Here is a 13,079-nt window from a genome sequence, read left to right on the forward strand (position 1 = left end):
GCCTTTGCCCTGCGCGATTTAGCCATGCTTGTGGCCGGCCAAATGTGACTTCCATGGAATTCGGGAACCCCTGCTCGGATCTGGGTGATTTTTGGATATGTTGTTCACCCAGATAAGAGCTATCCATGGATGTATACATTATGGGGATATGTGGGGTTTTGAGTTTTTTTCTGTGTTTTGGGAAAAATGTGTGGTTTCTGTCTGTGAGTGATTAAGTTAGCCCATTACGTTTGGTAATTGTATTTTGTTGATTGCGTCTCAGACAATGCCAGTGTGTTTGTTAATTGCGTCTCAGACAATGCCAGTGTGTTTGTTAATTGCGTCTAAGACAATGCCAGTGTGTTTGTTAATTGCGTCTCAGACAATGCTCATTGTATTTTGTTGATTGCGTTACAGACAGAGGGAAGGGGGTTTTGTGTACAATTGCTGGGAAGGTGTCAATACTGTAAATGCATGTGATTGGCTGTTTTTACAAAACCCTGTGGGTGGTAACCTTGTTGGAACATATAATTCAAGGCTGTGTGTTCAAATAAAGAGTTGCTGTTTTACATTCAACATAGAGCCTCGTCTCATGTGTGTGGGGATTGCTATACATGTATACTCCCCTGGCTATTACTCCTAGCTCTTGTAAGAGCTGTTCCTGTTCCTGGTTCCTGTGGTGGTATCGGTGTCGAGCGGAGTGCTTGGAGTCCTCGGGAGGCACTGGGAGCATCCATCAACGGAGGTACCCAGTCGGGGTGTGAGGAGATCCGTTACATTGGTGGCAAGCGGCGGGATCGTTCCCACAGCCAGAAGGACAGCTACAGGAGACACCATTCCATGGATTTTACAATTTGAGGGCAACGCATGTCCTAGTACAAGGACCCTGACAGCACCAGAATGGAAACAGTAGTGGAGTACGACGAGGGTGTCATGGATGACCGAGATACAGCCCGCAAAGGCATCTGGTACCAGGCGCTGGGTATTGTGGAGTATTTGCGGGACGAGAGACTCCCCACGGAAGACCAGCGGTTGCAGAAGCGAGTAGCCCTACGGATGCCCTTCCTGGGAGAGCAGCCCCGGGAGGAATGGGTAAAGGAATTGGAACTCCTAGCATGGTAGGAGCTGTGGCTGGAAGATGCCTACCAGGCGCTCTGGTGGTATGGGGCACAGTACCTACCCAGGACAGCTGAGCATGAAAAGCCAGAGGGAGAGGAGTTTGATGGTCCTGGCTTGTTATGGGAGACTTTTTCAGAGCTGGAGTTTGGGAGTCCTACACAAGCCCGGTTCCATGATCTCTTGGAATGGAGGGAGAGCAGGTATGACTGGGACGACACTCATGAGATTGAGCAGGACCTGGTCCACCTGGTGACCCGGGAGATGGAGCTGGAACAGGGCTACCAGCATCTGTTCCACTCCAGTGAGAAGGCTCAGCAGGAGAGCAGAGTGACAGACCCAGGCCCAGACCCCTTAAGCTGGGAGGATATTGTGGATGTTTACTGGGAAGAACCCCAGGTGGCCGGTGGAGATGGGACTGAGGTCTCTCCACTGCTCCTGCAGGGAATTGGGAGGCCAGTCTCCATTCCCCAGCGGCAGGCTGAGTTACAGGGGACAGAGACAGTCGGTCCTGTCCCCCAGCGGCAGAGTGTCCTACAGGGAATAGAGAGCCCAGTCTCCTTTCCCCAGCAACAGGACACTGTATTGGGAGCGGAAACAGTCGGTCTCCCTCCCCAGAGGCTGGAAGTATTTATGGGAGAGGAGCTTGTTACCCCCTCTCCCTATTGGCAGTGTGAATTGCAGGGAATTGGGAGCCCAGTCTCCATTCCCCAGCGGCTGGGTGATTTACAGGGAATTGGGAGCCCAGTCTCCATTCCTCAGCGGCTGTGTGATTTATTGGGAATTGAGAGCCCAGTCTCAATTCCCCAGCAGGAAAGGCTGAGTTACAGGGGGCAGAGACAGTCGGTCCTGTCCCTCAGCAGCAGATTGAGTTGTTGGGAATTGGGAGCCCAGTCTCCATCCCACAGCAACAGAAGGATTTGTTGGGAACTGGGAGCCTAGTCTCCATTCCCCAGCGGCAGCTTAACTTACCAGGGGGAGACAGTAAGCCCCACAGCTGTGCAGATGGGACCGTGGTCTCTGCACTCACAGCACAGGGGGTAGGGACAGTCGGTCCTGTCCCCCAGTAACAGGGCTGTTTAGCCAAAGGGGAGGCAGTCGGTCTCCCCCTCCAGCAGCAGAGCTGGGTATCCAAAGGGGAGACAGTCGGTCTCCCCTCTAACAACCAGGCTCCAACCAGGCTTTTTCCGTGGTAGTGCTGGCACTAGGGCAGAGTACCACTGATCCCTGCCCACAAAGCAACCTCCACTCCAAGCCAGGGAGCAACACAGAGACCGGGAGTACCAGTTACCAACATAATCTTGGTGGACTCACTGGACAGAGACAGGGTACCAAATTCAACAGGTCCAGTATTTAGTTGTGGGTGGACGGCCAGACTAACTCAGGTACCAACCGGCGTGAGGTCAGGTACCTGGTTAGTCTTCCCTGGGAGGGGGAGATGTGTGGTGAAACCAACCTCGCCACTGGGTTTTGGAGAGGCCTGTTTGCCAGCCTCTTGCCTCAGGATTATGGCCCATACTAACTTTGAAGGAGAAGACAGACCGGCGGCGCAGCTTAAATCTGTGGAACTGTTTTGGGCAGGAAAGCCATGCTTGCGGCCGGCCAAATGTGACTTCCATGGAATTCGGGAACCCCTGCTCGGATCTGGGTGATTTTTGGATATGTTGTTCACCCAGATCAGAGCTATCCATGGATGTATACATTCTTGGAATATGTGGGGTTTTGAGTTTTTTTCTGTGTTTTGGGAAAAATGTGTGGTTTCTGTCTGTGAGTGATTAAGTTAGCCCATTATGTTTGGTAATTGTATTTTGTTGATTGCGTCTCAGACAATGCCAGTGTGTTAGTTAATTGCGTCTCAGACAATGCCAGTGTGTTAGTTAATTGCGTCTCAGACAATGCCAGTGTGTTAGTTAATTGCGTCTCAGACAATGCTCATTGTATTTTGTTGATTGGGTTACAGACAGAGGGAAGGGGGTTTTGTGTACAATTGCTGGGAAGCTGTCAATACTGTAAATGCATGTGATTGGCTGTTTTTACAAAACCCTGTGGGTGGTAACCTTGTTGGAACATGTGTATAAATCAAAGCTGTGTGTTCAAATAAAGAGTTGCTGTTTTACATTCAACATAGAGCCTCGTCTCATGTGTGTGGGGATTGCTATACGTGTATACTCCCCTGGCTATTACTCCTAGCTCTTGTAAGAGCTGTTCCTGGTTCCTGTGGTGGTATCGGTGTCGAGCAGAGTGCTTGGAGTCCTCGGGAGGCACTGGGAGCATCCATCAACGGAGGTACCCAGTCGTGGTGTCAGGAGATCCGTTACATAGAACATGTCCTATTATTGCCTGCAAATCACGTTCCGTGGCTCCATGCAAGTCCATGGGTCCGCAAAAAAAAACAAACAGAACACATATGGAAATGCATCCGTATGTCTTCCGTATCCGTATCCGTTCCGCTTTTGCGGAACCATCTATCGAAAATGTTATGCCCAGCCCAATTTTTTCTATGTAATTACTGTATACTGTATATGCCATACGAAAAAACTGAACAGAAACGGAAACAAAAAATGGAACCGTGAAAAACGGACCGCAAAACACTGAAAAAGCCATACGGTCATGTGCAATATTCCTAAGTATGAGAGCATAGTGGGACATAGTAAAAAGGAGCTGATAGTATAAGTTCACATTGGTTAATGCAAAATCAGCTACATCTCTAGTTGTGAACCCCGTATCCAATGTAGTTCTGCATGTCGTCATAAATTACACAGAAGACTGTAAGGTATAGGGTATAATTCTACAGTATATCATACATTATACATTACAGTCTTCTGTGTACTATGGGAACAGGGCTACATGAAAAACGCAGAATATAGAACATGCTGCGTTTTTCACGCAATGCAGAACTGATGCACGGAAAACTAGCTCGTGTGAAAGGGTCAGTATGAAAGCAGTTCTACGGTATAAAGGGACAGGTATATATCCTCCGTATCACATGGAGCCCCTCAAAATGAAAGGATTGCATGGCCGCTCCATTCATTTCTACGGGAGATCCAGAGGTAGCCAGAGATAAGTGCTCTGTTCGTTCTGGGGCGTTCTTGTGATCGTTGTGGGTCCCGACCGTAGGACCCATCTGAATAGTTATCCTGTTCATATGGGATAAGTCTACATACCCAGAATACACCTTTAACCCCTCTAATACTTTTGACCACCAGGGAAATCTAAATTCGTCTGTCTTTTTGTATGTTTTTTTTCTTGCATGCTGTATCTTCTCTTGTTATGTATGTTTCTTATCTTCTGTGCTCTGAACTTGGGTGCGTGCCGGGCTACGTCTAAGCAGGGGTGCACCTCCAATGAGGCGGCGAAACCTAGAGAAAAGCGAGGGTGGTGGCAGGGCTCTGTATTTACCTGTATCACAGTAGGCCCGGAGAAGGGGCGCTATTTCAATTTTCGCCTCAGGCAGCAGAAAGGATAGGTGCACCCCTGTGTCTAAGTGTCGCTGATACGCTGCAGATTTTCCATTCACATGATTTTACAGAAGCAGTGATGAATCTCATCCACACACTGACATATGGTGCAGGTTTTAAACTGCAGCAGGTCAACGTATATTGTGTGCTGTTACAAATCTGCAGGCAGTGCGCCTGGATGGACAGAGGAGAGAGCAGCCTTAAAGGGAACCTGTCACCAGTTTTATGGTGTCCTAACTAAGGGCAACATAAATAAGGTGACTGATTCTCTTAGCAAAATGCTGGGTCACTTTCTTTAATTGACCCAGTCAATCTGCCAACATCTTGTATTGAAAAGCTCCAGCTAATAACGATGAGTCATGAATATTTATGAGCTCCTGACTCTCCCCACCCACCTGCTGCTGATTGACAGTTATTTTCCATATGAATCAGCAGCAGGTGGGCAGGGGAGTGGCTATAGCTCTGAATTAAAAAAACGCTGGACTCAATGACATCACGCTGGACTCAAATCAGCTCATTAGCATGCGGCATGCGGCATCTTTGTGTGTATATTATGAGGTAACCATCTGTCACACCAGTAAGTGAATACATCTAAGGCACTTTTTAGTAGTTAATGATTGTATATAATTAGTTAGATTATAATCAAATATCCACATGACAGGTTCCCTTTAAGGGTTCCTTTCAGGGCACCAGAATAAGGCAGGAGGCACACAAATTCCTCAGCAGCAGCCCAGCTTCACTGTACGCACACATACATACGCCACTCCAGAGGACGGCACGGTACTTCAACACGTGTCCACAAGGGGGCTTATGGCTTCCTTAGAGTTTGTAGGTCTCTTAAAGGGCGGCACAGTACACTCACAAATAGGCTCACCCATACACATTAGTGTATTGTCCTCCGAACCTGGGGCTGACAGTTTAATCTGTATGGGGAGCTCCAGAGAGGGATCGGGTGGGATGAATATTTTGACCCAATCCTTTTGTTCTGTTATTTAGCTGAATGCATATGGCCACTCTCGGAGGATCGCACGGACAGTCCCAAGGGGTGCTAACAGGGGCAATGTTAGGCCTTCTGGGGTGTCGCCATCCTCAACCTGTCCCCTAAAAGGGATGCCATATGGACCCAGTCTCCTTTTTGGCTTGGCAGCTCTAACCCTTATCCCGCTGCCACTTCTTAAAGGGGATGTCCCACGAAAAATATTCTATATTTTTCAAAACAGCACCTTGATTTCAATACTTTTATAATTGGATGTAAAAAAAATGTATTATCGCTACTTAGTTAGTCAATAAAATCCATCTGTATAGCGCCACCTGTTTGTTCTTTTTCTAATGTGTTTTGCGGATCCGCAGTGTCCGTGTTTTGTGGATCCATGGATCCACGGATCCGCAAAACACATACGGACGTCTGAATGGAGCCTTACAGGGGGGTAATCAATGACAGGGGGGTGATCACCCCATATACCCTCCATGATCCCACCCCTGTCATTGATCACCCCCCTGTCATTGATCACCCCCCTGTCAGGCTCCATTCAGACGTCCGTATGTGTTTTACAGATCCACAAAACACATACGGACATCTGAATGGAGCCTTACAGGGGGGTGATCAATGACAGGGTGGTGATCACCCCATATAGACTCCCTGATCACCCCCCTGTCATTGATCACCCCCCTGTAAGGCTCCATTCAGAGGTCCGTATGTGTTTTGCGGATCCACGGATCCACAAAACACATACGGACGTCTGAATGGAGCCTTACAGGAGGGGTGATCAATGACAGGGGGGTGATCAGGGAGTCTATATGGGTGATCACCCCCCCTTTAAGGCTCCATTCAGATGTCCGTGTTTTGCAGATCCGATCCATGGATCCGTGGATCCGTAAAATCCACGGATCCATGGATCGGATCTGCAAAACACGGACATCTGAATGGAGCCTTAAAGGGGGGGTGATCAATGACAGGGAGGTGATCACCCCATAGAGACTCCCTGATCACCCCCGTCATTGATCACCCCTCCTGTAAGGCTCCATTCAGACGTCCATTAGTGTTTTACGGATCCACGGATCCATGGATCGGATCTGCAAAACACGGACATCTGAATGGAGCCTTAAAGAGGGGGTGATCAATGACAGGGGGGTGATCACCCCATATAGACTCCCTGATCACCCCCCTGTCATTGATCACCCCCCTGTAAGGCTCCATTCAGACATTTTTTGGGCACAAGTTAGCGGAAATTGATTTTTATTTTTTTTTTGCTTTTTCTTACAAAGTCTCATATTCCACTAACTTGTGACAAAAAATAAAATCTCACATGAACTCACCATACCCCTCACGGAATCCAAATGCGTAAACATTTTTAGACATTTATATTCCAGACTTCTCACGCTTTAGGGCCCCTAAAATGCCAGGGCAGTAAAAATACCGCACATGTGACTCCATTTCGGAAAGAAGACACCCCAAGGTATTCGCTGAGGGGCATATTGAGTCCATGAAAGATTGAACTTTTTGTCCCAAGTTAGCGGAAAGGGAGACTTTGTGAGAAAAAACAAAAAAATCAATTTCCACTAACTTGTGCCAAAAAAAAAAATCTTCTATGAACTCGCCATGCCCCTCATTGAATACCTTGGGGTGTCTTCTTTCCAAAATGGGGTCACATGTGGGGTATTTATACTGCCCTGGCATTTTAGGGGCCCTAAAGCGTGAGAAGAAGTCTGGGATCCAAATGTCTAAAAATGCCCTCCTAAAAGGAATTTGGGCCCCTTTGCGCATCTTGGCTGCAAAAAAGTGTCACACATGTGGTATCGCCGTACTCAGGAGAAGTTGGGCAATGTGTTTTGGGGTGTCTTTTTACATATACCCATGCTGGGTGAGATAAATATCTCTCTATAATGACAACTTTGTATAAAAAAAAGGGAAAAGTTGACATTTAGGGAGATATTTCTCTCACCCAGCATGGGTATATGTAAAATGACACCCCAAAACACATTGCCCAACTTCTCCTGAGTATGGCGATACCACATGTGTGACACTTTTTTGCAGCCTAGGTGGGCAAAGAGGCCCACATTCCAAAGAGCACCTTTAGGATTTCACAGGGCATTTTTTACACATTTTGATTTCAAACTACTTCTCACGCATTAGGGCCCCTAAAATGCCAGGGCAGTATAACTACCCCACAAGTGACCCCATTTTGGAAAGAAGACACCCCAAGGTATTCCGTGAGGGGCATGGCGAGTTCCTAGAATTTTTTTTTATTTTCGGTCACAAGTTAGCAGAAATTGATGATTTTTTTTCTTACAAAGTCTCATATTCCACTAACTTGTGACAAAAAATAAAAACTTCAATGAATTCACTATGCCCATCATGAAATACCTTGGGGTGTCTTCTTTCCAAAATGGGGTCACTTGTGGGGTAGTTATACTGCCTTGGCATTTTAGGGGCCCTAATGCGTGAGAAGTAGTTTGAAATCAAAATGTGTAAAAAATGACCGGTGAAATCCGAAAGGTGCTCTTTGGAATGTGTGCCCCTTTGCCCACCTAGGCTGCAAAAAAGTGTCACACATCTGGTATCGCTGTACTCAGGAGAAGTTGGGCAATGTGTTTTGGGGTGTCTTTTTACATATACACATGCTGGGTGAGAGAAATATCTCTCTAAAAGACAACTTTACCCATTTTTTTATACAAAGTTGTCATTTGACAACCTCCCACCTACTGTACCTGACAGCCTCCCACCTACTGTACCTGACAGCCTCCCACCTACTGTACCTGACAACCTCCCACCTACTGTACCTGACAGCCTCCCACCTACTGTACCTGACAGCCTCCCACCTACTGTACCGAGATTTTTCTTCTTATGATCGCCCCAGGAAAAATGTGTGGCGTTCCACCAGATGTCGTATTACGGTGCCATACAAATGTACTGCTTCTTGGACAGAATGGGGACATTTACTAAGCAGGTTGCACCAGAAACATGTCATTAAATGCGCCAAAAAGAATGGTGTTTTGATTTGCGCCAAATATATCAACTGTTTTGCCCAGAATTTTCACCATAAAGAATGCATTTTTTTTATAAATGTCAAAGTGGGCGGGGCTATCAAACTGGTGCATATTACGCCTCATTTATCATCCTCTTATTGGCAGAAATGGCTCAAATTGTTGCGGACAATTAAGCCGGCTTACGTGGTGGTGTTTTGTCGAAAAGTGGCATTCATGAAAAGAAAACTTGTCGTGGGAACAAGTGATCGGTAAGTACGGGACGTGTTTATTTTTATCGAATATAAATGAGCGAAACAACAGCGTTCTGTAAGTGAAGTGACATTCAACAAAAACAAAACCATAACAAAAACGTCCCAAGTCGCAATTTACCAAACGTGGAAATTTCGCAAACGTGCTTCAAAAGTCACAAATATGTCTTAAAAGTCTCAAGTGTGGTCTGGCAGGGGTTGGCTGAAATGGCGCATTTTGGGTTTTGCACTTTTGGTGTTAGAATGTCGCAAATAGAGAGAAATAGGCAATCAGGTCTTTATTTTAAAAAGTCACATTTTAAAAGTGGGGTGCGCACACAGTGCGGTAGTATGGAGGCCTCAGGTAGGTGAGTGTGCCCCACATTATTGCATGGAGAAGTCACCTCCACCTGTCATCATCATCAGACCTTTCGGGTCTAACAAGCAATTTCTGCAGATTTGTTGTTGGATTTTGGGTTGGTCTGATAAATCTACCTTATAAATAAAGTTTTTGGAAAGGAATCGAGGCTGCAGCGTCGGTTGTTTAGGGAGGGTGTGAGCGACAAGGGGATCTGTTTTTGGCAATCAGCCAATTAGACAAATCCCCAGTTGATGGAGCAGAACCATCAGCGCAGTGCGGTATGCTCGCCTACGGACAGCATTTTACCATTTCCTTATAACATTTTAAGGGACAATAAGAAACAGGTTAAAAATTATGAACAAAAGTTCAGTTACAAAATACAATATTACTACAGTAGTGCAATCACACTATCAGTCAAATAACACACATTGCAGAAGTAATACAGTACAGTGCTCATAATACCTCCATACAAGCTCACAGTCAGTAAATAATCCCACCATATAGTGCCCACAGTCACTAAATAATCCCACCAAATAGTGCCCACAGTCACTAAATAATACCACCATACAGTGCTCACAACCAATAACTAATACCACCATACAGTGCTCACAACCAATAACTAATACCACCATACAGTGCTCACAACCAATAACTAATACCACCATACAGTGCTCACAGTCAGTAAATAATACCACCATACAGTTCTCATAGTCAGTAAATGATGGCACCATACAGTGATACAAGCATACGGTGCTCAGCTGGAATTAGTGATGTGTGAGGAGGACTATGACATAGTGGGAATAACTGAGACATGGCTGGATGATAGCTATGACATAGTGGGAATAACTGAGACATGGCTGGATGATAGCTATGACATAGTAGGAATAACTGAGACATGGCTGGATGATAGCTATGACATAGTGGAATAACTGAGACATGGCTGGATGATAGCTATGACATAGTGGGAATAACTGAGACATGGCTGGATGATAGCTATGACATAGTGGGAATAACTGAGACATGGCTGGATGATAGCTATGACATAGTGGAATAACTGAGACATGGCTGGATGATAGCTATGACATAGTGGGAATAACTGAGACATGGCTGGATGATAGCTATGACATAGTGGGAATAACTGAGACATGGCTGGATGATAGCTATGACAGTGGGAATAACTGAGACACGGCTGGATGATAGCTATGACAGTGGGAATAACTGAGACACGGCTGGATGATAGCTATGACAGTGGGAATAACTGAGACATGGCTGGATGATAGCTATGACAGCGGGAATAACTGAGACATGGCTGGATGATAGCTATGACAGTGGGAATAACTGAGACATGGCTGGATGATGGCTATGACAGTGGGAATAACTGTGACATGGCTGGATGATGGCTATGACATAGTGGGAATAACTGAGACATGGCTGGATGATAGCTATGACAGTGGGAATAACTGAGACATGGCTGGATGATAGCTATGACAGTGGGAATAACTGAGACATGGCTGGATGATGGCTATGACGGTGGGAATAATTGAGACATGGCTGGATGATAGCTATGACTAGGTGGTTAATATACAGGGTTACAGTCTATTTAGAAAGGATCGCCAAAACCGGAGAGGGGGGGGGGTATCTGCCTTTATGTAAAGTCCTGTCTAAAGCCCACAGTCCGAGAAGATATAAGTGAGGGACATGAACATGTGGAGTCACTGTGGGTAGAGATACATAGAAGCAAAAACAATAATAAATTACTAATAGGTTTACTATAAACCACCTAATATACCAGAGTCCACAGAAAATCTACTTCTAAACGAGATAGACGAGGCGGCAAATCATAATGAGGTGATTATTATGGGGGACTTCAACTACCCAGATATAGACTGGGAAACTGAAACTTGTATATCTCATAAAGGAAACAGATCCTTGGCAATAACCAAAGACAATTACCTCTCCCAACTGGTTCAGGACCCGACTAGAGGGACGGCCATACTGGACTTAGTATTAACCAATAGACCTGACAGAACAACAGACGTGCAGGTCGGGGGACACCTGGGAAATAGTGACCACAAAGTAATAACCTTCCAATTATCATTCAAAAGAGCGTTTCTACAGGGAGGAACAAAAATACCAAACTTCAAAAAAGCTAAATTTAGCCAACTAAGAGAGGCCATAGGCCGAACTAACTGGGACAAAGTCCTCAAAAATAAAAAATACCGCCACAAAGTGGGATATCCTTAAAAACGAAGGTTCTTACACAAACATAGAAGAGGATTCTTTACGGTGAGAGCAGTGAGACTATGGAGCTCTCTGCCTGAGGAGGTGGTGATGGCGAGTACAATAAAGGAATTCAAGAGGGCCCTGGATGTATTTCTGGAGCGTAATAATATTACAGGCTATAGCTACTAGAGAGGGGCCGTTGATCCAGGGAGTTATTCTGATTGCCTGATTGGAGTTGGGAAGGAATTTTTTATTCCCCTAAAGTGGGTAAAATTGGCTTCTACCTCACAGGTTTTTTTTTTGCCTTCCTCTGGATCAACTTGCAGGATGACAGGCCGAACTGGATGGACAAATGACTTTTTTTGGCCTTATGTACTGTGTTACTATGTTACAGTGCTCACAGCCAGTTAATACTACCACAATACAGTGCTCACAGTCATATCGCCATACAGTGCTGTCAGTAAATAATGTCACCATACAGTGGCCACAGTCCCTAAATACAATCATACAGTGCTCAGTCAGTAAATAATAAAACCATACAATGCTCTCAGTCAGTACATAATACTGTCATACAATGCGTAGGTGAATGCTAATAGAGCAGGGATTCGTAATTTGACAAGTCCTTGGTGAAAGCCCCTAGAATAGAATGATGGATGAAGTCAGGTTTTACAGGGGGTGGTCCCAGAATAACAACTTATCAGGTACCCCCAGGATTGCTGAATGTTGGAGGTTCCACTGCTGGGAGAGGAGAACAGGGTTCCTGGGTCCCCTTTTGGCATGGAGTGGCAGTCGAGCATGCCCCCTGCTGCTCCAGCCAAACTCTAGGACTGCCGGAGAGAGCGGTCCCCGACTTCCGCTGAGCGTCAGTCAGCAATCGATAAAAACGGACGACACAAGACCTGGTGAAGAGTGGCGGTCCCTCCAATCAGAGACCTATGACCGACCCTGTGGGTAGTTAATAAATTGTCATTCTGAGACCACCCCTTTAACAGAGGTCTAATAAGATATATGAAGAAGGGTTATACAAAGAGGAGAACACCTTTAAGAGAAAATACAAGAACGATGGAGACAAGATTTCTTGAAATCTGAATCTTATCCTCATTTTTTTCATCCCCATTTTCAATGAAACCCCAAATTAGACGACTCCGGAAAGTGAGGTAAGTGCTTAATGAGTAATCTCCCCAAAGACCGGTGCTCGTAGATACAATGTAACAAGCAGACAACCACTCACCAAGCATCTGCCCACCGCCCAGTGCTGCGGCCATGCATAGAAGGGTCAGGTAAAGGGGGATCTTCTCGGCCATACCCTCAGATCTACCGATCACTGCTTGAAATAAAATGAAGAAAATGAAATCTTGTCCTCCAGAATATAATACAGCTCCGAGAAATGGTCGGCTTGTTTATCTTGACTTGCAGTTTCGGAAGACTGGATTAAGCAGAAGAAATCCCCTGGGCACATACCATGATACCTCATTAATTTCATGTGCTCAGCCCAACCCCCTCCAAACACCTGTGGCTCTACACAAGGTGCTATAATTACATGGAAATGGTAGAATGTCATGCAATGCAAGCAGAGGAGCAGCTTGAAAGCTGTTGGGCCCCAATGCACAATCTGTACAGGGGCCCCACCTAGCATGTGCCAATACTGGGTTTGGCCCCTCAAGCAAATAGTTGGACAAGACTCACCTGTTTGGTGGAAGTCATGCTGTATTCTGCATTTATGACAGC

At 45.9% G+C, this 13,079-nt stretch overlaps 1 protein-coding gene across 1 annotated transcript in view; it reads right to left on the reverse strand.

The window, feature by feature from the left end:
* The window catches only part of UMODL1 (uromodulin like 1), a 100,864-nt gene extending 88,209 nt beyond the window's left edge, over positions 1 to 12,655 (reverse strand). The window contains exon 1 of the mRNA XM_044285748.1: positions 12,583 to 12,655. Within this exon, the coding sequence (XP_044141683.1) occupies positions 12,583 to 12,655 (73 nt within the window). The remainder of the gene's footprint in view (positions 1 to 12,582) is intronic.
* Between the last annotated feature and the right edge of the window lie 424 nt (positions 12,656 to 13,079).

This window comes from Bufo gargarizans, chromosome 3 (assembly GCF_014858855.1).
Source record: "Bufo gargarizans isolate SCDJY-AF-19 chromosome 3, ASM1485885v1, whole genome shotgun sequence".
Taxonomy (NCBI): Eukaryota; Metazoa; Chordata; class Amphibia; order Anura; family Bufonidae; genus Bufo; species Bufo gargarizans.